The following is a 26,701-nucleotide window of genomic DNA, read 5'->3' as shown; positions in this document are numbered from 1 at the left end:
TTGTTTGTCAGCGTGAATGTCTATTCTCGACACGATATAGTTCAATTCAAAGTGTAGTAGGTTCGCTCGTGCGGTGACGTACGCGGGCAGTGTATTTTTGTTTGTTTCGGGGGCGAGCTGGAACGCACGCATATTTCTGAGAGTAGAAGCTTTGGACAAGATAGAAGTTTGGTTCTTGAATCCTTATATATAACAGCTCAACGAGAAAGGTTCTACTTTAAAGAAGAACGGATTTTGTTCCACGCAAATATACACTGACGCCTCAGCTACATGAACTATAGATGAAAGTGTCACATCCCCTCTGGCGGGATCGATTTGGCGACATATTTTCTGTTTGGTAGCTGTGGTACTGATACCATCGATCCGTATGCGGGTTGTCATTTGGGGGATTATAATCAAGCAAACGGAGCACAGCAAACGCCATTATATCTAAATATAAAAGTACACTCAGGGTACACTTTAAATGTGAACGTGTTCCTTTGGAGGGATTGATAAAGGGAGATGTGTCCCTTTTAATTAGTACACGTCTACAGACGGGGAATTAGAGAAATCTTCCCAATCTTACGCAAACGTCAGACCGCAGGGTTGTGTAAGGTAGATAAAATGTTACAGAACAAAGGCTGTTTAAAATTCAATATTAGTAACATATTAGTTTTTTTACGTTTTTATTCATTCACAATCGGTGAAGCTTGTTGCATTGTGTTAGTCAGTCAAATAAAACAGATAAAACTATTTGGTTCAATTGTTTATTTTGTTAACGAAAAGTGAGCAGATAGTGTTATACTAGTTTGAGATAAGATTTATTGTTCCGCTGGTCTTATTATCTCCCCTTCCAATGCTTGCTTAGCTGTTTGCGTTGGTATACTGACAACTGTTAAAGTGCTCGATCGTGTGTTAGCATTGCTTACACAGTGAGTTTCCAGTATTTGTAGTGTACACAGCGACAAAACATTGTAGTGTTATCTACAGAAGCTTTTGTAGCTGTGTACTTGTTCTCATGGCCTCGGACTATCATGGTCATTCACGTAGTTGTACTGGGTGCTGGAGTGGTTGGACTATCCACTGCCGTTAATGTCCAGTCAATCCTTCCTAACGCGAAAGTGACCATCGTTGCCGACAAGTTTGACCAAGAGACAACCAGCGATGGAGCGGCGGGCATATTTCGTCCTAATCTGGAACTAACACCGGCTAAGTCGAGCCAGCAAGCACGGTATTTTTATATTTTTATCCACTGGTACAACATTGGTAATGGATATGTTTACATGTCTATTTCTAAACTCTGTGCTGTCAGCTGATGGTGTTGTTTCATTGCAATGACTAGTGCTTGCTAGCATGAGTGTACAGTATAACAGTATACTACACGTGTAGATGCGATACATGGGTGTTGAGTAGTGTGTGTGTATCGCCTTGTGATATGCTGTGAGTGGTGTATAATACACAGTCAGTTGACGATGTTACACGTGTTTTTGTGAGATGTATTCTTCACGTGTAGTTAAAGACGGTACACGTGTTTTTGTGAGGTGTATTCTTCACGTGTATTTAGAGACGTTACACGTGTTTTTCTGAGATGTATTCTTCACGTGTAGTTAAAGACGGTACACGTGTTTTTGTGAGGTGTATTCTTCATGTGTAGTTAGAGACGTTACACGTGTTTTTGTGAGGTGTATTCTTCATGTGTAGTTAGAGACGTTACACGTGTTTTTGTGAGGTGTATTCTTCATGTGTAGTTAGAGACGTTACACGTGTTTTTGTGAGGTGTATTCTTCATGTGTAGTTAGAGACGTTACACGTGTTTTTGTGAGGTGTATTCTTCACGTGTAGTTAGAGACGTTACACGTGTTTTTGTGAGGTGTATTCTTCATGTGTAGTTAGAGACGTTACACGTGTTTTTGTGAGGTGTATTCTTCATGTGTAGTTAGAGACGCTACACGTGTTTTTGTGAGGTGTATTCTTCATGTGTAGTTAGAGACGTTACACGTGTTTTTGTGAGGTGTATTCTTCATGTGTAGTTAGAGACGCTACACGTGTTTTTGTGAGGTGTATTCTTCACGTGTAGTTAGAGACGGTACACTTGTTTTTGTGAGATGTATTCTTCACGTGTAGTTAAAGACGGTACACGTGTTTTTGTGAGATGTATTCTTCACGTGTATTTAGAGACGTTACACGTGTTTTTGTGAGGTGTATTCTTCATGTGTAGTTAGAGACGCTACACGTGTTTTTGTGAGGTGTATTCTTCACGTGTATTTAGAGACGTTACACGTGTTTTTGTGAGGTGTATTCTTCACGTGTAGTTAGAGACGCTACACGTGTTTTTGTGAGGTGTATTCTTCACGTGTAGTTAGAGACGTTACACGTGTTTTTGTGAGGTGTATTCTTCACGTGTAGTTAAAGACGGTACACGTGTTTTTGTGAGGTGTATTCTTCACGTGTAGTTAGAGACGCTACACGTGTTTTTGTGAGGTGTATTCTTCACGTGTATTTAGAGACGTTACACGTGTTTTTGTGAGGTGTATTCTTCACGTGTAGTTAGAGACGGTACACGTGTTTTTGTGAGGTGTATTCTTCACGTGTATTTAGAGACGGTACACGTGTTTTTCAGAGGTGTATGCTTCACGTGTAGTTAGAGACGGTACACGTGTTTTTGTGAGATGTATTCTTCACGTGTAGTTAAAGACGGTACACGTGTTTTTGTGAGGTGTATTCTTCACGTGTATTTAGAGACGTTACACGTGTTTTTGTGAGGTGTATTCTTCATGTGTAGACGTTACACGTGTTTTTGTGAGGTGTATTCTTCACGTGTAGTTAGAGACGACGTGTTTTTGTGACACGTGTTTTTGTGAGGTGTATTCTTCACGTGTAGTTAGAGACGGTACACGTGTTTTTGTGAGGTGTATTCTTCACGTGTAGTTAAAGACGTTACACGTGTTTTTGTGAGGTGTATTCTTCACGTGTAGTTAAAGACGTTACACGTGTTTTTGTGAGGTGTATTCTTCACGTGTAGTTAAAGACGGTACACGTGTTTTTGTGAGGTGTATTCTTCACGTGTAGTTAGAGACGGTACACGTGTTTTTGTGAGGTGTATTCTTCACGTGTAGTTAGAGACGCTACACGTGTTTTTGTGAGGTGTATTCTTCACGTGTAGTTAGAGACGTTACACGTGTTTTTGTGAGGTGTATTCTTCACGTGTATTTAGAGACGGTACACGTGTTTTTGTGAGGTGTATTCTTCACGTGTAGTTAGAGACGCTACACGTGTTTTTGTGAGGTGTATTCTTCACGTGTAGTTAGAGACGTTACACGTGTTTTTGTGAGGTGTATTCTTCACGTGTATTTAGAGACGGTACACGTGTTTTTGTGAGGTGTATTCTTCACGTGTAGTTAGAGACGGTGCACGTGTTTTTGTGAGGTGTATTCTTCACGTGTAGTTAGAGACGGTACACGTGTTTTTGTGAGATGTATTCTTCACGTGTAGTTAGAGACGGTACACGTGTTTTTGATAGGTGTATTCTTCACGTGTAGTTAGAGACGGTACACGTGCTTTTGTTAGATGTATTCTTCACGTGTAGTTAGAGACGGTACACGTGTTTTCGAGAGGTGTATTCTTCACGTGTATTTAAAGACGGTACACGTGTTTTTGTGAGGTGTATTCTTCACGTGTAGTTAGAGACGTTACACGTATTTTTATGAGAGGCGCATACTACACGCATGTTGAAGGCGATACAAAGGTTATGAGAAGTGTATACTACACGTGTAGTTAGAGACGGTACACGTGTTGTGAATAGTACACGTGTAGTCCATGACATTACACGTGTTGTGATAGGTATATACTACATATGTAATTTGAGACGTTCCATGTGTTGTGATAGGTGTATACTACAAGTGTAGTTAAAGATGTTACACGTGTTGTGAGAGTTCATACTACACGTGTAATTAGAGACGGTACACGTGCTGTGTGAGTGCATGCTACACGTGTTGTTCGATACAGAATACGTATTATGATAGGTGTTTACTGAATGTGAAGTTAGAGACGTTACACGTGTTGTGATATGTGTATATTACATGTATAGTTAGAGACGGTGACGCTTACTTATCAACTCTATGCATTGTGGAATTCCAGCAGCAACAAAAGTCTACACAGGTCCTAGCTGTTATTGAAGTCGGATAGTTCTAATGAATATTTCAATTGACTATATTGATGAAACGAAAATTTTCAATGATATTTTGAGCGTGTTAATGATAATCGGATGTTGCGTTTCCTTTACATGTTAGTTAATACTTATATGTGAAGACAAGGGTCGGGCATTGAACGACCATCGATTTTTCACCTAAACAGGAAGTGGCTGGAGGATTCATTTGATTGGTTCGATCGAATTTGGCAGTCAGATGAAGGACCGGAAGCTGGCGTCATCCGGGTGTCTGGTTACCAACTAATGAATGAGAAAGTGGCAGTAAGTTGGCTCCATGAGTTAATTATAACACGGATTTATAATATCTATTTTTTCGAAGTCCGTGATAGTAATTTGAAAGAAAAGAGAATTTTAAAACCACATCTGATAAACGGAGCAAATCACGTAGACTATTATGTATTTAAAATATACAAGTAGAACGTGCTGTTTTCTTGTATATGATGTCTCTCAGTCTCGATTCACCAACACTTAGCGTCATACCAGATCTGGATATACATGATGTATGTTTGTTTGAAATGTCATGAAACCGAACCAGGATGTAAACATACAAAAAGCCAGTTGTGGACAGATGGTTTGTCATTTTAGCTGCCAATACATCGTCACATGGACTATGGATTCTCGGTTCTGTCCACTGAACAACTACAACGCTTACCTGTCGGCAAAAGATACAAGTAGGTGGGGTTTTCATGTCCGTTGTCCGCATCAACTTTTGTTTTCAAACGATTTCTTAGCAATAACAAAATTATTGATCTTCACTCACTTTCACGGATCAAATGTAATGACATCTTCAAACAAATTCTGAATTGATCTTGCCGCATTTTCAATATCACAGGGGTTAGATGCGACTTTATATATATATATATATATACAAATGTCAAAACACCAAATGCCTAGAAATCTTATACTGGACCTGTTGCATGCTGAGATGAAAGAATACAAATAATATTACTTGCCATTGCCTGTACTGACCTTAAACATACCATTTAGTACTGTATTTATTGCTGTACTCTATACATAATGTATAATATATATACATAGTGTATAAGGAGTCCGTACTACTATGGTTGGTACATATTCTTGTATATAAACATATCTATATATAGTTGGATATAGTTCATGTTTATTTTAATATACATTTATTGAACACATCGAAATTGATAGTCAGAGACATATATCTGTATATGACACAAATGTATGTGTTATATTATTGACAATTTAATGAACATATTGTAACAACCAATCCCATTTCATGTTTTCCAATAGAAAAATAATGAAGCCATGTTTACTTTTTCTTTCATTTTTCATTCTTCTGTTCTGCTTTTATTTCTTCTTTAGACACCCTCTCTCTTTACCTAGCTACCTTGACCTTATATCGACAACCTGGCACGTGCAGTCAGTCATGCGTATAAATTAAGAAATTCTTCTTTACGATGGGTGTTACATGTATGCGTTTTCATTGAGTACTCCCGGGAGAAATCCTGTGCAATATGCTATTTTTGATAACGGTTAGTCGGTGATTTGTCAGCAATATCGCACAGGATTTCAATCGGGTGCTTTTATAACAAAGCATATAGAGGACTGTTTTTAAAAAAAAAAAGTACGTTGTGTGATACAGTTAAATGCTGACTATTTTTTCAATGAATATACACTGTTTATAAACCTTTTATTAACTGCTGTTAAAGCAGGCGTATGTTCTCTCATGCTGATGTGCTTACAGTCACACTTTCAAAACATAATTTTTTGTTTTATTTTGCTATTCTTGTATTGGATATGGATGTGGAAACTAATCCGGGTCCGTCAGTAAATAAATTATCTATTTTCCATTTAAATGTAAGAAGTGTAAGAAATAAAATAGAATATATAGAAAACCTTACAAATAAATTTAATATTTTATGTATGACTGAAACACATTTGGATATGAATGTACCTACTACTGAGTTAATTCTACCTGGTTTTGCCGAACTGTTTAGAAAAGACAGAAATTTAAGTATTCTGTTGAAAAGGCATTAGATATTACTTCAAATGTTGTTATTGTTGGCGATATAAATGTAGATATGCTAACACTATCTACAAATCATATTTTACATCAAATTATGTTGGAAATGGACTTAACAAATGTTATTGATGAGCCGACTAGGAGAGGTACAACCAGAAATAGTTTACTTGATCCAATCTTATTAACCGATCCTGATAAATTTACAGATTCATATGTTATTCCAATTGACCGTAATATTAGCGATCATGATGGATGTGTTGCATTTTTGTCTATACCTGTGAATCTATCTTGTACATACAGTCGAGAAGTTTGGGCCTATAAACATGCTGATTTTAATAAATTAAATTATTTGATAGATACTTTTGATTGGGCTGTTTTCTTTCAAAGTTTTATATCTGTTAATGAAGCATGTGTTGAATTTACCGGGCAGTTTTTGACGTTTGCTAAAGAATATATACCTAAGAGAATAGTTCATATAAGGCCTGATGATAAATTATGGATGAATTTGGAATTAAGAAAAGCTATTCAGTTACGAGACCGTCTACATAATGCCGTCAAACATGTTAAGTCCATTTCAAACTTAGAGAAATTTAAAAGACAAAGAAATGTGGTCAATAACATGAAAAAATATGCCAAAGAAATGTTTTATAATAGTGTTGGTGACATTATAGATAATCTGAATACCAGTGATCCTAAGTCGTATTGGAGACTAGTTCGCAAATTATTAAAACATTCTGGTTCTCAAGAGGTTATTCCACCACTAGTTAATCCTGATAACGGAAATATTGAATATGAAGATGATAAAAAAGCAAATATTCTTGATAATTATTTTAGATCTATCTCCAGAATTAACGATATTGGCAATGCTTTGCCTCGCTTTGATTCCAGAAATGCTTCTGTACTCGAGTCTATTAATGTTGAAAGTGACGAAATATGTGATATTCTGAAGATTCTGAAATTAGGAAAAGCATCTGGTCATGATACTATAAGTCATCACATGCTAAAATTTACAGCGAGTTCCGTATGCAAGCCATTAACAATCCTTTTCAACATGTCACTTGATCATAAGATATTTCCGGAAAAGTGGAAAACAGGCATTATTTTACCTCTGTTCAAAAAGGGCGATAGGCATTTGGTGTCGAATTATCGACCAATTACTTTGTTGTCTTGCATAGGTAAAGTCTTTGAAAGAGTTGTTTTTAAATATATCTGTAATTTCTTTATTGATCATTCGTTATTTTATGAAAAACAATCTGGTTTTATGACTCATCATTCAACTGTTCACCAATGAATAGAAATGTATTATAGCATATGTTGTTCATTGGAAGAAAAAACATGCTTGTTTAATATTCTGCGATATATCGAAAGCCTTTGACAGAGTTTGGCATAAAGGTTTATTACACAAATTACATGGTTATGGCATTAGAGGTAGTTTATTACAGTCGTTAGAAAATTACATTTCGAACAGACAACAACAGGTTCTAGTAAAAAACGCATATTCCAAAATAAGTTATACGAATGCTGGTGTTTCACAAGGAAGTGTCTTAGGTCCTCTATTATTTTTTATATATGTCAATGATATTGTTGATAATTTGAATAGTATTTCACGCTTATTTGCTGATGATACCTCTTTGATGTATTCTTCATCGTCTTATGTTGATGTTGAAAGGTCTGTTAATAGAGATTTGGAAAAACTTGATAAATGGTCTAGAGATTGGCTCACCAAGTTCAATCCACAGAAAACTGATGTTTTATTAATATCAAATTCAAGAAATATTTTGCCCTTACAACTTACTTTTGGTAATGAAACCCTAAATTGTGTTAAAAGTCATAAACATTTAGGCGTGGTATTTAGTGCAGATGCAAAATGGTCGTTACATATATCCGAAATTCAAAAAACATGTATGAAAAAAGTATCAGTACTTCGGAAGTTTAAGTTTTTATTGAGCAAGAAAACTTTGTTAAGAATATACAAAGTATTTATTTTACCTGTATTAGAGTATGCCTGTGAAGTTTGGGATGGTTGTTCTTTAGCAGATCTCACCAAAATTGAACACGTTCAGTTGGAAGCAGCTAGAATCATAACGGGCCTGCCCTCATTTTCTAGTAAACAGTCATTATATCATGAATCTCAACTTAAACCTCTGTCTGATAGAAGAAAACTTAAGAAACTTTCACTGATGTATGAAATCCACAATAAACGAACACCCTCTTATCTAACTAACCTTCTACCTCCTAAAGTACACGAACGGAATACCTATCAAGTGAGAAACATTGAAAATTACACTGTTCCCAATTTCCGACTGTCTAGTTCATTTCAGTCTTTTATTCCGTCTTCTATTAGACTATGGAATGAATTACCTAACAGTGTTAGAGAACAGCCATCCATAAACAGTTTTAAATCATTGATTCAGTATAATGAAAATGACTTGTTACCTAAATATTTTGATGTTGGAAATCGTAAACTGAATATTTTACACACACGATTGCGTCATTCTTGTAGTATTTTAAAATATGATTTGTATAGAGTTAATATTGTAAGTTATCCTACATGTGCATGTGGTAATAGATGTGAAAATGTAATACATTATTTTTTTGATTGTGTGCTGTATACACAACAACGGCAAATCATGTTTGACAGTATCACACGTTACTGTAACGTTTCTCTTAATGTTATTCTTTCTGGTTCTCCAAACCTGTCTGATGAAGATAATGAAAATATTTTTCTTGTCGTTCAAACATACATAAAATATAGTAAAAGATTTTAAGATCAGTAGCAATTTTGTATAATATATCATATCTTACTCCATTTAGTCTCTACCGTTCCCTTTTCTTCCTTTCTCCCCCATTCCTTTCTTCACTTATTTTCTATACTCATATATATATACTTTTGTAAATGTTATTGTTATTGTTGTCATGTCATTTGTGTATAATGAAATATTATGGAGAAGGCGTTTTTAAGTTGCGATAACTTGTGCCTAATCCTTTTTGTTGATTGACAAATAAAATATGTTTAAATAAAAAAATACAAAAGTTTGTCAAGGGGTCAAATGTGTTAAGAACTTAAAATTCTTTTTAGTGGGTCCTTGGCCGTGATAATTATGTAATAGCAAGCTAGAGGAATAAGTTTTTTTAAGTTGGACGATTTTATTCAAATACATATAATTTTCAGATGAGGTGAGCGACACAGGCCCATGGAACCTCTTGTTTCTTATGATTTTTATTAACGAACATTATTAATATGCTCCCTACACTACTTCCGATTCAAACCAAGGGCCACAATCCAATATGGTTGACATTCAAACGTTCGCTTCAAACAAAATGCTATATAAAATTCAGTCACATACCATTCTTTTTACTATGTGCGAGTACATTTGAAATAATTTATGTAAAGAACGTGATGATAACGCAGGTAATGGTTTATAAAGAACACACATATTTATAATACCTTCTGTTTTTATATGGTACATAATGGCAATTCCCATACCTAGTAACGTTATGAGTGCCACCATACAAAGTATACGCATGCTTACGTGACACCAGGTCTAAAATGAATATTTCACTTTCATTTCAAAATCTTATCGGATAATGTTAATGGATTTTGTAAAATAGTTTTCTATATATAACATATTTCACAATTGATATATTTTTTTCAATTAGCTGTCTCTTATATAGGACAAAATCCAATGAAATTGTTGATAGTCTTACACGTTCTTACAACGGCTTTATATTGATCATTTTAATGCAAATCCATATTTAAAATACTGTTTTCTACTATAAACGTTTACAATATTGATTTGAAGTAAGTTTATTAAATTTCGTAGAACGTACAAAACTACTCGAAATGAAAAGTATGTTTCTAAAATTTCATAGAAAGTAGCACGCGCAGAGTTATAGTTCCGGATCAAAATTTTATCCAAATACATTGCTGTTTCAAAAACCTTCTCTATTTTTCTCTGAAATCCTAACAAGTACTACTCAATTACATTTTTTATGAAATCTTCAAACAGTTACTTTCAATAATTCAAGATCACAGAGGTCAAATATGCTGAAATCTGAAAATAACTTTTTTTCTCAATAACTAGGGGCCTTGAGACCTGGGCCCGTATTAATGAAACTGTGCTCAAGCATGAATTTTGTGCGCAAGCCTTATGCCTTGTTTCAGTTCAAAATTAATAAATAAGACTGATTTTTGCCAAAGAAAGGACTTCAAGTCAAAGTTATATTCAATGTTTATATTTGACATTTGTATTATTTCATATGATTTAAGCAAATTATAAAAATGTTTGCTTGAGCACAAAATCTATGCTTGAGCATGAGAATGGTTTCATGAATACGGGCCCTGATATTTGGCCCTGTAGTATGCTTTGTCAAAGGGAAAATTAACCTTCAAACTTCGAAACGGTAAAAACTTTGTATGCATTTAACAGTTCTATTCTGTTTGCTCCAATGCTTGGACTGATGGACAGGTTCTAAAACTGGCCAAAGACCTGAAGACCTCGAGTGGCCGTTAAGACCTATGGGCCTCTTGTTATTTATTTGAGACTGAATACACATTTTATATATAAAAAGAAATTGTTAACCTGTATAGTAACAGAACGAATTTGAACAAATAGGGGGTCACCTGCCTGGGGGTCACCTGCATGGGGGTCACCTGTCTGGGGGTCACCTGCCTTGGGTCACCTGCCTGGGAGTCACCTGTCTGGGGGTCACCTGCCTGGGAGTCACCTGTCTTAGGGTCACCTGCCTGATCATGGAGATTTCCCCCTGGTACTCTAGTTTTCTCCCACTGTAAGACTCCTGGTATGCCTTACATCTGAGCTGACAAAAGTGGGACATGATTGGATAATTATGGTTTCCCACAGCAATAGCAATAAACTTCTCAAGTTCAACAAGTGGGTTTGAAACATACCAGAAATGGTCCTGAAATGGTCCTGACCATGTGTTGTTATTTTTTAATCTGCCTGAAATCCAATATCGTCCCCACAGCCGCCATCTTGATAAACACATTTTCAAACTTCCACTGGTGCCATGGAATTTTGTTAAGAATGAGGAGTATTGTTGCCTTAAATGCTAAATATTTTGACTACTGTTACTGCAGTTACAGCCTATAAAAGTCTTTATAGTGATATAGCTGTTAAGGTCCACAAGTCAATTGCTACAAAAATGAATTATCCTCTACCCATCATAAAATACTTAGGGTCATGATATTTAACCAGAAGCAATGTTGTATTGAAGAATTACCAAATTTGCTCAGATGAATGACCTTGACCCACTATCAAGATCAAAGCGGCCAGATTATAGCTTTTTCCCAAATTGTAAATATGTTCCACCACTATATGTTATGTGTGATATTTTTTTAAATATTCAGTAGAAGTGTAAACTACACATTAATATATCAATATAATCAATTTACTGAGTGTCAATAAACAAAAGGCCCAGGATATTCGCCTAAAAGCATACTCCTGCAACAGAGAGTGCAATGAATTGTTGATTTCTTACTGTGAAAATTATCATATAAATGTTTTACGGCTAAATAACTGACTGAAATCAAATGGTAAGTGAACATAAAATACATATATGTACATGCAAAAATCAAACAAAAGTTAATTGGGTCACCAGGTCAAAGGTCAAGGTAACATTTTAACTAGAATGTATTTTATTGGCAAATATTTTGTTATGCCATGTCGTCTGTGGTCCGTCATCTCCCAATACCGTAAACATGTCGTCTGTGGTCCGTGATCTCCCCATACCGTAAACATGTCGTCTGTGGTCCGTGATCTCCCGCTACCGTAAACATGTCTTCTGTGGTCCGTCATTTCCCCATACCGTAAACATGTCGTCTGTGGTCCGTGATCTCCCCATGCCGTAAACATGTCGTCTGTGGTCCATGATATAGCTTTATATAGTCTGTCTGTAAACGGAGATTCTTGTAACATTAACAACAAGTTAAGAACGGGTTCTAGTGTTTGACAATTTAGAGTCAAGTAAAGACTATCACAAAGCATTTTGCATTGGCTTTTGATGATGATTAGGTTGGCAAATATCGATTGTGCGTGTTTGTAAGGATCATTTTTCCAACTTGAGTCCTGTTTCATGTGACATAGTATTCGAAGTTTATATTTGAATTTTGCCAGCCAATTACTATTGGTTGTAGGCTAATTTAGAGACCAACATGACAACCATTTTGGACTGATATTAGCTGAAATATCGATGTTTCTCATAAAGTAGGGATGTAATTTAGGTTAGTCCCCTTTGTCGTTTTTATTGCGTGTTTGATTTTATGTCTAATTAGAAGAATCTAACAGATTTCGGACAATTTTTGATATGCTTGTATTCCAATGATTATAACAAGACTCTCTCACTGCTAATATCACTACCAATACAACTCATCATAGAAAGAAAGAGATTAAACTACAAGTCAGATCTATCAATGATTTACACCAAAGTGTTTCTATTATTTCTTGTTATGAAAAGTCCATCGCGAATGATTGAAAAATTCAAACACGTTGTGTTCACAGATATGGTTGGTGGTATGATACCTTGATGGTAGAATGTCGACGTTATCTCCCTTGGCTCATGAAGAGGTAAAACTTTAAAGCAAAAGCAAATGCATTTAAATGTATGAAAACGGAAGTTTGAAATGTCCGAAAAAAATCTTTTTGAAAATCTTTAAATTACTATTAAACGTACTGTACTTCACAGCTTTCAATGTCTTGTGCTTGATAACGTCACATGTGTTATGTTTTGCGATGTTGCTGGTTTGTCCTGAGTACTAATATTTCAGATTTCGTACAAATGGAGGGTATGTTATTTGCCAGAGGGTAACATCTTTATCAGAGGTAAGTTAATAAGTACGAGTTGATCTTTTATCTATTATATATATATATATATATATATATATATAGGTCATTTAACCCGAAGGGTCAAGATAACCAATAGCCAACGTGTTTTGTCCGTCGTCGTGCGCCCGCGTGTTTAAAAAAAATCCATTCAAATGACTTCTTCTCCATATCCAAAAGACCCTGGGTGCTGATTTAAGGCTTTCAAAGTCACAGTGGTCAATAGCTTGAAATTTATAAATTACTTGGGATGAAGGTCTACCGAGCTTGGTATATTAATTACCTTGAACCACTTTCAAGGTCACAGGAGTGAAATGTGTTGAAATGCGTAAGCAACTTCTTTTTAATAACGAAACAGACAAGGTTCTTGATATTGGGCATGTAGCATGTTTTTCCAACAAGCAATATGTCCGGAGTAATGGCATTTGTGTAATGTAATTTTGTATGTGTTGTAATGTGATCAAGGTGTTATTGGATGTTTGCATTTTCCGGTCCGTCCTTCCGTTCTTTCGCACTTGATCTTGTCTGACATTTTGCTCGAGCAATTCCTACACATGCTCAATTTGGTTCATGTCTGGTTCTGACGACAGGTGCACCTCTGCCACTTCTTGTTAAAGCTAGGCGGGTTCTGTGTGGTTTGATCTTGTTATCCGTTAGATCGGTAGATGGGCATCGAAATGCAGAACAACTGAAGGTCAAAGAATCTGATTACGGTGCTTCTGTGGCTATGAAAAGTTATATGAAGGACATGAAAGTGAAAATTGCAATTTACAACAATATATATATATATACCCAAACAGTAATACTGTCACACCAAAATGCTAACGTGCCAGAAAGTGATTCTGATGGTATTTCTGACGATTTCGCGGAAGACGAACCCCGCTGTCTGATGGACTAGGTGTAAAACGATCAGTGGAGTCTTCACCAAGAACTGATATTCCATGTCCGGTGATGACGTATCCATTGCTGTGTTGTTGTTTGTGCCTTCCAGTCAACAGACAACATCTTACTGGTCGTAAAGAGTCACCTATTGTTCACACGTATGTAGATGGAACTACGGCGACGACCCATTGTCGTTTGTTAGCACCGATGTATAGTATTCGCCTAGCCTGTCTACACAGAAGTCTATTTTCTCTATCTGTAGTCTTTCGAGATCTGACAGACCTGGGACCAAGCAATATCTGAATTGCTGACTTTGAAACCAGCAGCTATTTACTTGTATGTCACAACATTTTGAACTCTTTCAGAAGCTGACCATTTTTCAGCATTTGTCAATTTTCAACGTGCCATCCATACAACAGTATGAACACGTGTATACCGCCGCTTCAAGTGGCAAAACAAACCTGTATTTCATTAGAGTACAGGTGTACTGTGTACAGAACAGGTTCTGATTAAATTTTTTACACTGTAAATGATGGACAAGCATGTATTCAACGACCGACAATTGTTTCAATCTAATATAATGGATAACACATGTTTTAGATTTATATGGAGGCAGGCAGTGTTCAATATTATCACATGTATAGTTTATTCAATTACCTAACTGAATACTAAATATAATTTTGAATGGATAAAACTGAAATACAGAACCTTTTTCCTTTTGTTGTCACGGAAACAATTCGCACGGTTCAGCTGTCGATCATAACTTTAGTAAATGTCTGTTATGTATGGAAAGTAAATCACTCTGGAACATGTCATGTCAGAATTGAAGGTTCCGTGTGTGACACTTTGTGGACAAGACGAATAGACTAGTTTGATCGTTTGATGTACATCAAACGAATCTCGAGGTTGCATAACGGTAAATTGTAATGGCTTAGAAGTTGGGTGTCGCTCCTTTGTAATCTTCAAAAAGTAGTGTATCAGCCTATGATTGGTCAGTGTTTTTTCTCCTGGAACCAATGAAATTACTTTACCTGTGCCTTCAAGTTTACCATGCCATGTTCCAGGGGTGTAGAGAGCGAAAGTGATCGTAACTCCTGGAGTATCGAGGATGAGATTACATGAGGAAAATACTTAATAACTGATTTACTGAATGGTGTTGTGAGAAAATATTGTAAATGTCAATATTAATCTTTCATTTTTGCAAATAGCATTACAAATAACGAAATATTTGGCTAAAAGAAAATATCATTTCAAAATAACAAATGATATTTTGTTAAAACGAAATATCAGAATGATGTTTCAATAAAACGACACAATGTTTCGTTAAAATAAAACAGCATTTTGAAAAAAATTAAATATTTTTCTGTAAAACGAAATAAAAAGTGTGAAGCATGCCAGCAAAAACGTTCCGTGGTGAAATATTCAGTCATGTTGAAACGATGCTTCTAGTTTCCTTGTTTAGTTCCGTCTAAATCTTCTGTTCGCAGATACCCGTGTGTGATGTCACAGTGAACTGCCTCGGATGGGGAAGTCGGCAGTTGTTTGGTGATGACGATATGTTTCCTGTCAGGGGGCACACGCTTAGGGTAAATACATAATCGACCGTATCTTAGTCTCTTAAATTATTAGTTTTCACACGAAAAATTCCATGCCGTGGCGTTGTCTCTCCCTCGCTGTTGTGACATCACTTCCGTGCCGTGGCGTTGTCTCTCCCTCTCTGTTGGGATCTCTCTTCCATGCCGTGACGTTGTCTCTCCCTCTCTGTTGGGATCTCTCTTCCATGCCGTGACGTTGTCTCTCCCTTGCTGTTGGGATCTTTCTTCCATGCCGTGGCGTTGTCGCTCCCTCGCTGTTGTGACATCACTTCCATGCCGTGGCGTTGTCTCTCCCTCGCTGTTGTGACCTCATTTCCATGCCGTGGCATTGTCTCTCCCTCGCTGTTGTGACATCACTCCCATGCCGTGGCGTTGTTGTTCCCTCTCTGTTGTGATTTCATTTCCATGCCGTGGCGTTGTCGCTCCCTTTCTTTATTTAGGTCAAACGAACAAGGTTTGCTGATTGACGTCACGCCATGGATACAGTCGTACTTGAGGATGCTCTATAGGCAATGGGGTAATTTTCGTGGATAATTTGCCGATAAGGAGGTAATTATCGATACATATAGTACGGAAGTGACCAGGAGACCATCCTAGATATAGTGTGGATTCGTGGAAACGAAAAGATACGCGAAATAACAGATAAAATGACTAAAGGCAAAATCGGTAGTGCAAGAAGTAGCAAGAAATCGGATTCTGAACTGGGATCCAACTCGGAAGAGTCCTTCAACGACGCATCGCTGGAGGAACAGTATAACTGCAAGATATGCTCGAAGGAAGCAAAGAAGTACATGAAGTGTGATTGATGCCAGGACCTTTTCTGCATCAGATGTCTGAATTTTGATTCAAAGAAATAGGACATCCTATCAAAATCAGATACAATGTGGTTTTGTCCACCATGCAGAATGACTCTCCTCTATAGTAGAAATAGAACGAATTTTAAATTTTGATATGCAGCGTATAATAGATTGGTCCAAAAAGTGGTTGGTAACATTTAATCCTAATAAAACTAATGTTATTGTTATCTCAAACACGTTACGAAACAATGCCATTCATTTACAATTTGGTGAAACATGATTAAATATGTCAGAAACCCACAGGCACTTAGGAGTTTTATTGAGTGCTAATGCAAAGTGGGGGAATCATGTTGACTTTATATATCAATCAATATTAAAAGAGATCAATGCCTTAAGGCAATTATTTTTTTTAGTAAATAGAAAAACTCTATCTAAAATTTATACCTCATCTATACTGCCAGTTCTTGAATGCTGTTGTGAAGTTTGGAGTGGTTGTTCTAAATTTCATTCTGATTTACTAGAAAAATTACAATTAGAAGCAGCGAGAATTGTGACCGGTCTACCAAGTTACGTTACTAGGCAAGCATTATATTTCGAAACTGAAGTAGAAATAGAAGAAATTTTATTTTATTTTACAAGATCCATACTAATCTAACACCTTATTTACACGATCTTTTACCAACAGTTAACAGTAATTTAAACAGGTATGAATTAAGAAATAACAATGATTATGTATTACCGAATTATAGACTAACCAATACCAGACTGTCTTTCTTGCCTAACACTATTAAACTCTGGAACAATCTTCCCGATGAAATAAGAAATCTACCAACTGTGTCTAAATTTAGAAAAGCTATCAGTCCAAGACAAAACAAATCTACTATTTTTTTTTATTACGGACCACGTCGTTTAAATATAATTCATACTAAATTAAGATATAACTGCAGTGCGTTAAATAACGATTTGTACCGTGTAAACTTAGTAGAATCATCATCATGTTCTTGTGGACATTTTTGTAAAGATGCATATCAATATTTTTTTAATGTCCTAATTATACTATTTTGAGAGCAAACATGTTTGTAAATTTGCGTCCGTATTACCGAATTAATCTCGAAACTCTTTTGTCTGGAAAATCTGAACTCGCCGTTACTGAAAACGAAGACATTTTTCACATCGTACACACATACATGCGGACCGGCAACAGATTCTGACTTCACTCTGTGAATTTGTGATCTTGCCCTCTTCTCCTTTCTGTATCTCTAATAGCTACTTGTATTTATATTATTTTTTTAATATTGAATGTTATTAATTAATTACGAGTAATGTTTGCCTGGCACTTTAGTTAAGCTTAATTGAAAGCCTTGAAGAGAACGAGATGGCCTATAGGAATGGTGTTTTACTGAACTGTGTAAGAAGGAATGATGTGTTGTGCAATTATAGTGCCAGGCGTGAGGGTTGACTACGTCAGATTGTTAAATCAATTTCTTCTCTTCCTCTCCCATCTTTTCTGTCCTTCCTTTTTCCCTTCTACATTTTACATTTAAAAATGAGTTGTAACTGTACATAGCTGTTGTCACATTCATTGTATATATTATTGTGGAGAGGGCTCTTATAAGTTGTGACTTGTGCCCAATCCATCTGCTTTCGGCAATAAAATATGTTTAAACTAATGCAGAATGACAGTCGAAAAGAACATTCTCACGGACAGAAAGGAGGAAGAGAGGTGTAAGCAAATCACGCAGGAATTTGAAGATAGAATTGCGTAACTTGAAAGAGAGGTCAAAGGGTCATTTGCTTAACTGGAAATGGACTTGAAGTCTGAGAAATCTGCACCAAGCAAAGACGAAATAGTTGCTGAAATTAAAGAGCGAGAACAGTCCCATCACGATGGAAAGAAACGTATTAGAAGTCTGTGGAGTGTCAAACAAAGATAGGCCTAGAAAAAATTATACGATTGGGAAAGAGACCAGAGTACAGTGACATAACCAATAACAGCCGGCCTATTCTAGTTCGTTTTGAGTCACAACAACCAAAGAAAGGAATCTTTAAAATTATCAGAAAAATAAGAAATCATAGTCAACTTTCCTTAATACGAATAAGAAACGACATAACACATTGTGAAAGAGAAGCAGAGAAGGCATTATACGAGGAAGCGAATCAGAAAGAAAACAATGAAACGGAGGATTATGTATACCGTGTGCGTGGACCACCTTGGAGTAGAAAAATTGTGCGCCTTCCCAGGAACAGTATATAAAGAGGAAACATTAAGTGTCATTTTAACTTAAAAATAGTGAAATGTTTTTTGCTATTTAGCATTTAATTGGCTATACATATGTAATAACTGAGAATCTTAGAATTTTTATAGGAAACATCTCCTGATCAACATATACTTTAGATATGGATATAGAGGCATTAGTTTTACCTGCGTCCATTATTTACTTATTACTAACCGGCCACCATATTGACATTGTCAATGAAACAAAATGGTCTTAGGAAAACAGATGTATATCACTCACGCCTCTAAGATGGCAGAAAAAAACCCACAAAATTTATGAGTGCCGGTCTGTATACTTTGTAGGTAAATGCACCGTGGGTGAAACAATTTTATGTTCTCGGTAATGGAGACCACTTCATATACCCCGGGTAAGTGTTGATAACTTTGGTGTTGGGTAAGTGCTGATAACTTTGGTGTTGGGTAAGTGTTGATAACTTTGGTGTTGGGTAAGTGTTGATAACTTTGGTGTTGGGTAAGTGCTGATAACTTTGGTGTTTGGTAAGTGCTGATAACTTTGGTGTTTGGTAAGTGTTGATAACTTTGGTGTTTGGTAAGTGTTGATAACTTTGGTGTTGGGTAAGTGTTGATAACTTTGGTGTTTGATAAGTGCTGATAACTTTGGTGTTGGGTAAGTGTTGATAACTTTGGTGTTGGGTAAGTGTTGATAACTTTGGTGTTGGGTAAGTGTTGATAACTTTGGTGTTGGGTAAGTGCTGATAACTTTGGTGTTTGGTAAGTGCTGATAACTTTGGTGTTTGGTAAGTGTTGATAACTTTGGTGTTGGGTAAGTGTTGATAACTTTGGTGTTTGGTAAGTGCTGATAACTTTGGTGTTGGGTAAGTGCTGATAACTTTGGTGTTGGGTAAGTGTTGATAACTTTGGTGTTTGGTAAGTGTTGATAACTTTGGTGTTTGGTAAGTGCTGATAACTTTGGTGTTGGGTAAGTGCTGATAACTTTGGTGTTGGGTAAGTGCTGATAACTTTGGTGTTGGGTAAGTGTTGATAACTTTGGTGTTTGGTAAGTGTTGATAACTTTGGTGTTTGGTAAGTGCTGATAACTTTGGTGTTGGGTAAGTGCTGATAACTTTGGTGTTGGGTAAGTGCTGATAACTTTGGTGTTTGGTAAGTGCTGATAACTTTGGTGTTTGGTAAGTGTTGATAACTTTGGTGTTTGGTAAGTGCTGATAACTTTGGTGTTTGGTAAGTGCTGATAACTTTGGTGTTTGGTAAGTGCTGATAACTTTGGTGTTTGGTAAGTGCTGATAACTTTGGTGTTTGGTAAGTGCTGATAACTTTGGTGTTGGATAAGTGCTGATAACTTTGGTGTTGGGTAAGTGCTAATAACTTTGGTGTTGGGTAAGTGCTGATAACTTTGGTGTTGGGTAAGTGCTGATAACTTTGGTGTTCTCATTGATGTGGCAATTGCGTAAACCCCGGGTAAGTTTTGATGCTCAAGTAATTTGACGTTTACGTTCACATATGGGATATGCAAAACAGTTTAGATATAAACGTAGAGTGGTTGAAATTTACAGGTAAATTCTTCTAAGTCTGGGTGTAATAGGATTTTAAAAGGAATTGTAGAATATAAATATTCTCTTGAGCAGCTTGATGACAGATGAACCATTTTAAGTTATTTTAGCAAAAGTACTTTTATAAAGTCTTATCTAGGAGATTTTTTATTGTACTGGAGCAAATATAGTTAAATTCCAATCCTTAACGAACACCAAGGATACTGCTTTACCGAAACGTTTATGTACTTTTATCCAATATATATTTTCCCACTGTTTGTCATTTATAAGTCTATATGTATCTTTAACTGAGAACATCATTGTTGTGTCTGTTTTTGTTGATTCTCTGTGTCTGTAAACAGAACAAAATAAATTGTTTATTATTATTATCTATCGTAATTACTTAAAGGACACTTCTCGAAACAGACAGCAGAACAAATTCTGTAATCAATTACGTCATCAACGATTTTACATCAAATATCGCAATAAGATGAAATCACATTATGTGACGTAATAATGTATGCTTATCCAGCGTTTTCTGATTATCAGTTACACCACTTCCTTTTATGAAAATATTTTTTTGCAGACAAGATGATGTGACCTTGGGAGTCACACGTGAAGTCGGTCAAACTGAACTTGACTACATCCCAGAAACTTTTAACCGAATCCGTGGAATATGTCAGGACATTCTCCCATCTCTCAAAGTATGTAAAACAATACATCAAATAGGGTTTAAATGTGTATTTCACAAAAGAACACTCTCGAAACAGTTGTCGGGATTACTTTTCAATATACTGTTGAGACTTGGTAGGGAAGTCTCAGAATTGTGCTCTTGACATCTGACCTTTGCAGGGAAGTATCAGAATTGTGTCCTTGACATGTGACCTTTGTAGGGATGTATTTCCATTTTCATATTTCATTTTCTGCATGCCATAATTGCAAATATAAATTCCTTATATAACAAGCTTTGCTTTAAAAAATTGTTTTCCAAACTCTATGGAAATGTGTTGCAGTTTTCATCTTCTCGTCTTCAGCCACGTGAACGTATCAGAGATCGTTATTAATTCTCATGCCTCTGCTGGGATTCGAACCCATAGCCCTGGCTTGCTTGATCAAGCTTAAGAAACATTCTCTCTAACTGAGTGGTATATTACAGCTAGTATTTACCACGATTATCATACATGTACCTTGCTATTTTTTGCTTTTCATTCGAAATATAACAGAATTGTCAACTTATGATAAGTATTTCCTAAGATAATATGTCTAAACATGATACGCATTGAGTTACAAAACTTGGGTGCATTCTAGGACGCCTGTGAGGTAAGACGATGGGTGGGAATCCGTCCCCATAGACATGATATCAGACTGGAGAAGGAGGCGGTCAAGGTGGACGGAAGGACAATCCAGGTATGTTGTCAATACTGGGTTTATGTACCCTTGTACATCTAGTCAATAATTTTCACGATATTTCAGAATTTATACAGCTATCAGAAACAGTATGAGTATCTTCATAATGTTAAAGTTGTTAGGATTTATCGTTCTCTGAATTCTGACATTTTAAATATAGACTTTATCATATTTTGGTTTCTTTGACGTAAATGCATCTCCTTCTAAGGCATTAGCCATTTAACAAGGAAACTTTGTTCTCGTTCATTTTTTATACTTGTCACTACATGTGAATCAGTCAGGCCATTGCTGTTTGCCTCCCCTATGTTGTTACATAGAATGCTGATTTCATCATGCATTTGTCATTGTATAGTATATATTGTTCTAAACTCTGACAAAGTACTTTATATTAGGATAAAAAAATCAAATATCTTTATGAATGGGGGAGAGAGATAGTGTATCGGTTTATGATGTGTCTGTCTGTCCTTCTGTCTTTCTGCGCTTTATCTCATCTGACTTCTATCTCTTACACTACTTATCACTGAAACTCCAAGCTTTGGACACAGGCCGACCGAAGACAGATATGTTATGTAACAAAATTAAGTCACCTTGGCCTATATTTGACCTTTGACCTTCTAATCACTGGATCTTGATACTTTGGGCATTGGGCAACCACATGTAGGTCACTTTGACCTTCATTTTCCTACACAAATTCATCATCGATGCTTTTTGGCATATGCTTCCACATTCAGATTGGGACTGTCATTTGCCAAAAGGATTTGTTGAAAAAAAATGTTCTTGGTTAAGAAATTAATTCTTTGACTTTGTGTCTTTTGGAAAATATAATTTCCATGGTTTCATTGTAGATCATCCATAACTATGGTCATGGTGCTAACGGAGTTTGCTTCAGCTGGGGAACAGCCCTGGATGCTGCTCGGATGGCAGTGGACCATGTCAAGGTCAAAACGTCGAAGTTATGAGGGTTAAATGCTAATGTCAAGGTCATTACACAAAGGTTCATAACTAGTATATCATGTAAGTATTTGATACCTGTCATGGCTACCCGGCCGTGTGTATCAGATAGCAGTTAATTTTATACAAAATGTGTGGACATGGATTTGGATGGAAGCTGTAACAGCGAGAGAGTCTGATGATCATGATGTCGATGGATTTAGAAAATTAACTTTTGGAACTATACGGAACTAAACCATTTAGGTTTGGTCATGCCAATACTGGCCGAAATGATTGTCTGTGGACTCTTATAATTGCAATTTATCTTAATTTATCTCATTGCATGCAAGCCTCAAGGAAAGAAGTGTGGAACACTAACGACATGGTTTATGATATACAATACCTTTTCAAAGCGAGGTACACCATGATGCCACTCTGATTTTGTTCCTGCCAATATTTCAGTGGAAAAGAGAAATTATGTAATTATGTTCAAATGTTAGGAAAAGAATGCCAATTTCGTTAAGCATATTTCCATGATAAGATAATATCTATGAAATATTCTCTAACAGGTTTGTGGTAAAATAATATAAATTTTTCTACAAGTTTCTATCCAAAGAGAATATTTGTAAAGTGTTTATACATTATGAGATTTAAACAAAAATATTATGAGAGCAAAATTTCATTACTGTTTTATCATCTATATACATGATTGATATGGTCGTAATGACAAAACAGTTCTTATGAATGAGTGAAAAAGATATTTTTTATGTTAAATAGAAATCAAGTGGACAGATAAAACAAGCATACTGTGTATTGTTAAAGCAATTCATGTCCTCTACAGGCCCCCACAGGTTACTATATGATGATGATTAACTAAGATGTTTGGTGTTAATTTAAAAAAAAGAAAAATATAATAGTTTGTTGCTGATTTTAATATAACAATGCAATAAAGAAGTAAAATAATAAGACAACACAGCTGATAACAATTTTCTATAATAATCATTGTGACCTTGACCGTGATCCAGCAATCTAGAAATTCCCATTTGTTCTTGTGCTTTAAAGGTGTGTTATTTTTTTATGAAAACCCCACAAGGTATGAAGCCACCAGAACTGGGACAATTATATTCTAAAATTAGTACCATAAGTGACCTTGACACTGACCTATTTACCTGAAACTCAAACTTGCTTACATATTCTAATGTTTTAAAAGTGTGGCCAAGGTTGTTTACACCAGGAAACTTTATAGCACCACAATCCTGAAGGATGGCCAAGGTTATTTACAAGGAAACTTTACAGTACCACAATCCTGAAGGATGGCCAAGGTTATTTACAAGGAAACTTTACAGTACCACAATCCTGAAGGATGGCCAAGGTTGTTTACACCAGGAAACTTTACAGTACCACAATCCTGAAGGATGGTCAAGGGTATTTATATAAGAAACTTTATAGTATCACAATCCTGAAGGATGGTCAAGGGTATTTATATAAGAAACTTTATAGCACCACATTTCAGACGGATGGTCAAGGTTGTTTACACCAGGAAACTTTATAGTACCACAATCCTGAAGGATGGTCAAGGCTATTTATATAAGAAACTTTATAGCACCACATTTCAGAAGGATGGCTAAGGTTGTTTACATCAGGAAACTTTACAGTACCACAATCCTGAAGGATGGCCAAGGTTGTTTACACCAGGAAACTTTACAGTACCACAATCCAGAAGGATGGCCAAGGTTGTTTACACCAGGAAACGTTACAGTACCACAATCCTGAAGGATGGCCAAGGTTGTTTACACCAGGAAACATTACAGTACCACAATCCTGAAGGATGGCCAAGGTTATTTACACCAGAAAACTTTAGAGTACCACAATCCTGAAGGATGGTTAAGGTTATCTATATAAGAAACTTTAGAGTACCACAATCCTGAAGGATGGCCAAGGTTATCTATATAAGAAACTTTAGAGTACCACAATCCTGAAGGATGGCCAAGGTTGTTTACATCAAGACACTTTACAGTACCACAATCCTGAAGGATGGCCAAGGTTGTTTACATCAGGACACTTTACAGTACCACAATCCTGAAGGATGGCCAAGGCTATTTATATAAAGAAACTTTATAGTACCACAATCCAGAAGGATGGCTAAGGTTGTTTACACCAGGAAGCTTTACAGTACAGTACAGGAAGAGTAGCATGGTGAAGCAAAATACTATCTAACCTTCTGTTTTGGGGCCCCTGGGGGTCGAATCAATTCAAGCACTAAAGCAGCAGCATTTTTGTCACACAGTATTGTTTAACTACCATTTTGGGGCCCTATCTCCCGAATTTCTGAATTTAGGAAATGATTCCCACCCTCAGTAATATCAAATACCTTCTTTGGTTAAATCCACTAAGGCGTAAAGCGGTATTTAAAGGAAAAGTGTACGGATGACGAACTGTGCATGACGGTTGATTATGCACAATAGCAATAGGTCATCTTGACCTCATCTTACTCAGGGTTTACTCCCTCTAGGCCTGGTAGTTTTTTAAATAAAGTTGCTTTGAAGTGTTTGGTCCAAAACTGGAGCTTAATGCTATTTATATTTGGTACCTATAAGGCACCGACTCTGATATGGAAACTTTTGTTCCCGCTGTGTTAAGTCCTCCGGAATAATTTCATGGAAGGCAAACACTACATTTACAACATACAAAAAGTTCACAGGCATTTAGTGATGGGAATCAACTTCATAATTGTATGTACATAACCAAACTCATTACAATTTGTTTTATCACTTGTTGAGGAATAATTTATCTTCTAAAAATTAACTCCAATTTTGAATTGTAGATATACATGTATTACATACTATTTGAATGCCCTGAACTTTTATAATAGTAATGTAAAAGTCTGTTTTTATGATGAATTCTACTTGTTCTCATCTTTTTGAGATGAGAATCCTATTCTCTCATTTCATTACTCCACTTATTACCAGGCAGTTGCTCATTTCATTTCGATATTAATTGTTTATCAACTTTATTTTCAAAGATTCGTCCATCACCTGCCACACCATCTTGAGAGTTATTATATACTTGAACAACACTGTTTATCCACTGAAACAACAAAAACAAAAACACTGCTGTTCATTCATTATTTACATTTATTTTTTTCCATTTTACTTTGGTTTGGTAGGCAACAGCTACAAAATGGTGGCTATCATTTACAGCATATCTGATACAGCCAAAACATGACAACAATGAGATGATTCTGTACACTAGACAGTATTTACAAACCTAACAAAGTCACATTATCATAATGTTTCTTAAGTTGTTTGTCCCCCTCCTACTCAAACATGATAATAATCTATTCTGTAACACCATTACACAGGTTACAGTGCATTAATATCTCCATATGCTTTGTGTAATATGTATTTAAACCTGACAACAATATTGATCATGTGACCCCTTATCTCACCTTTTGAACCCCATACAATGGGTGCAACAAGGTTACTGGTTGGATAAGGGGTCCATATTACCTCCTTTCTTATACATTATTACAATAATAAATAATTATACACTAAACAATGGTGTATACTGAAAACCAAAGACATCACTTGTGTTGTCCTTGTTTAGACACACAATTTGTCTTTTTTTCTCCTTCTTTCCCTCCATTTATTATTACTTGATTGTACAAATCCAGTTGTCGCCAGCATGTACACAGGAAATGACCAGGATTTTTATGTACAAGATGCAGTGTCATTAATTCAATAAATAAATGAAATTAAAAAAAGAGAGAGAAATTCACGAACACACATATATATATATATCAAAGAATTTTGGTGTACCATCAGAGAAACAGTACAGCACTTCAACATCCTACCAACCCTTCAGTTACAATAGAATCTACTTCAGATTCTAACAAGTGTAGGGGTGACAGGGTGGCCTCTTTACATCTCGGTAATAATATGCTGCATGGCACTAAAGAGTTGTTTCCCTTGCTACAATGATATTTCCAAGGCAGCAATCACAAAGTCTGTATGAATTATGCCTATTCACAGATGAAAATGATGATGAAAGTAATGACAAACTGTGGATGGCAATTAATGATCTGATGACAATGACCTAAGGGCAAGAAAACTGAATAAGACTCCAGTCCATCATTGAGAAGATCAGCTCTTTTTCAAAGGAATTCAACTGTACTTGAGAGCAAACATTTTCTCACCAAAGACCCCCTTCATGTCTCATAATAATGGCATGGAACAATATGCTATACTAAATTAAATATTGCATAATTCTGTGGACCATACCAA

General features: G+C 36.1%; 1 protein-coding gene across 1 annotated transcript; it reads left to right on the top strand.

Annotated features, from left to right (window-relative positions):
- The first annotated feature begins 941 nt into the window (after positions 1–941).
- Positions 942–23,478, top strand: LOC132559490 (D-aspartate oxidase-like). The gene is made up of 10 exons (XM_060224116.1): positions 942–1,210; positions 4,333–4,447; positions 4,772–4,857; positions 12,704–12,769; positions 12,970–13,024; positions 15,394–15,492; positions 18,877–18,941; positions 20,668–20,785; positions 21,390–21,488; positions 22,334–23,478. Exons 1-10 carry the CDS (start codon positions 1,014–1,016, stop codon positions 22,445–22,447), a joined length of 1,014 nt encoding a protein of 337 aa, XP_060080099.1. The 5' UTR covers positions 942–1,013; the 3' UTR covers positions 22,448–23,478.
- The last annotated feature ends 3,223 nt before the right edge of the window (positions 23,479–26,701 follow it).

Source organism: Ylistrum balloti, unplaced genomic scaffold (assembly GCF_031769215.1).
Source record: "Ylistrum balloti isolate Yb309-2 unplaced genomic scaffold, AGI_CSIRO_Ybal_v1 Utg370924, whole genome shotgun sequence".
Lineage (NCBI taxonomy): Eukaryota > Metazoa > Mollusca > Bivalvia > Pectinida > Pectinidae > Ylistrum > Ylistrum balloti.
This window is presented reverse-complemented; position numbering and strand designations above follow the sequence as displayed.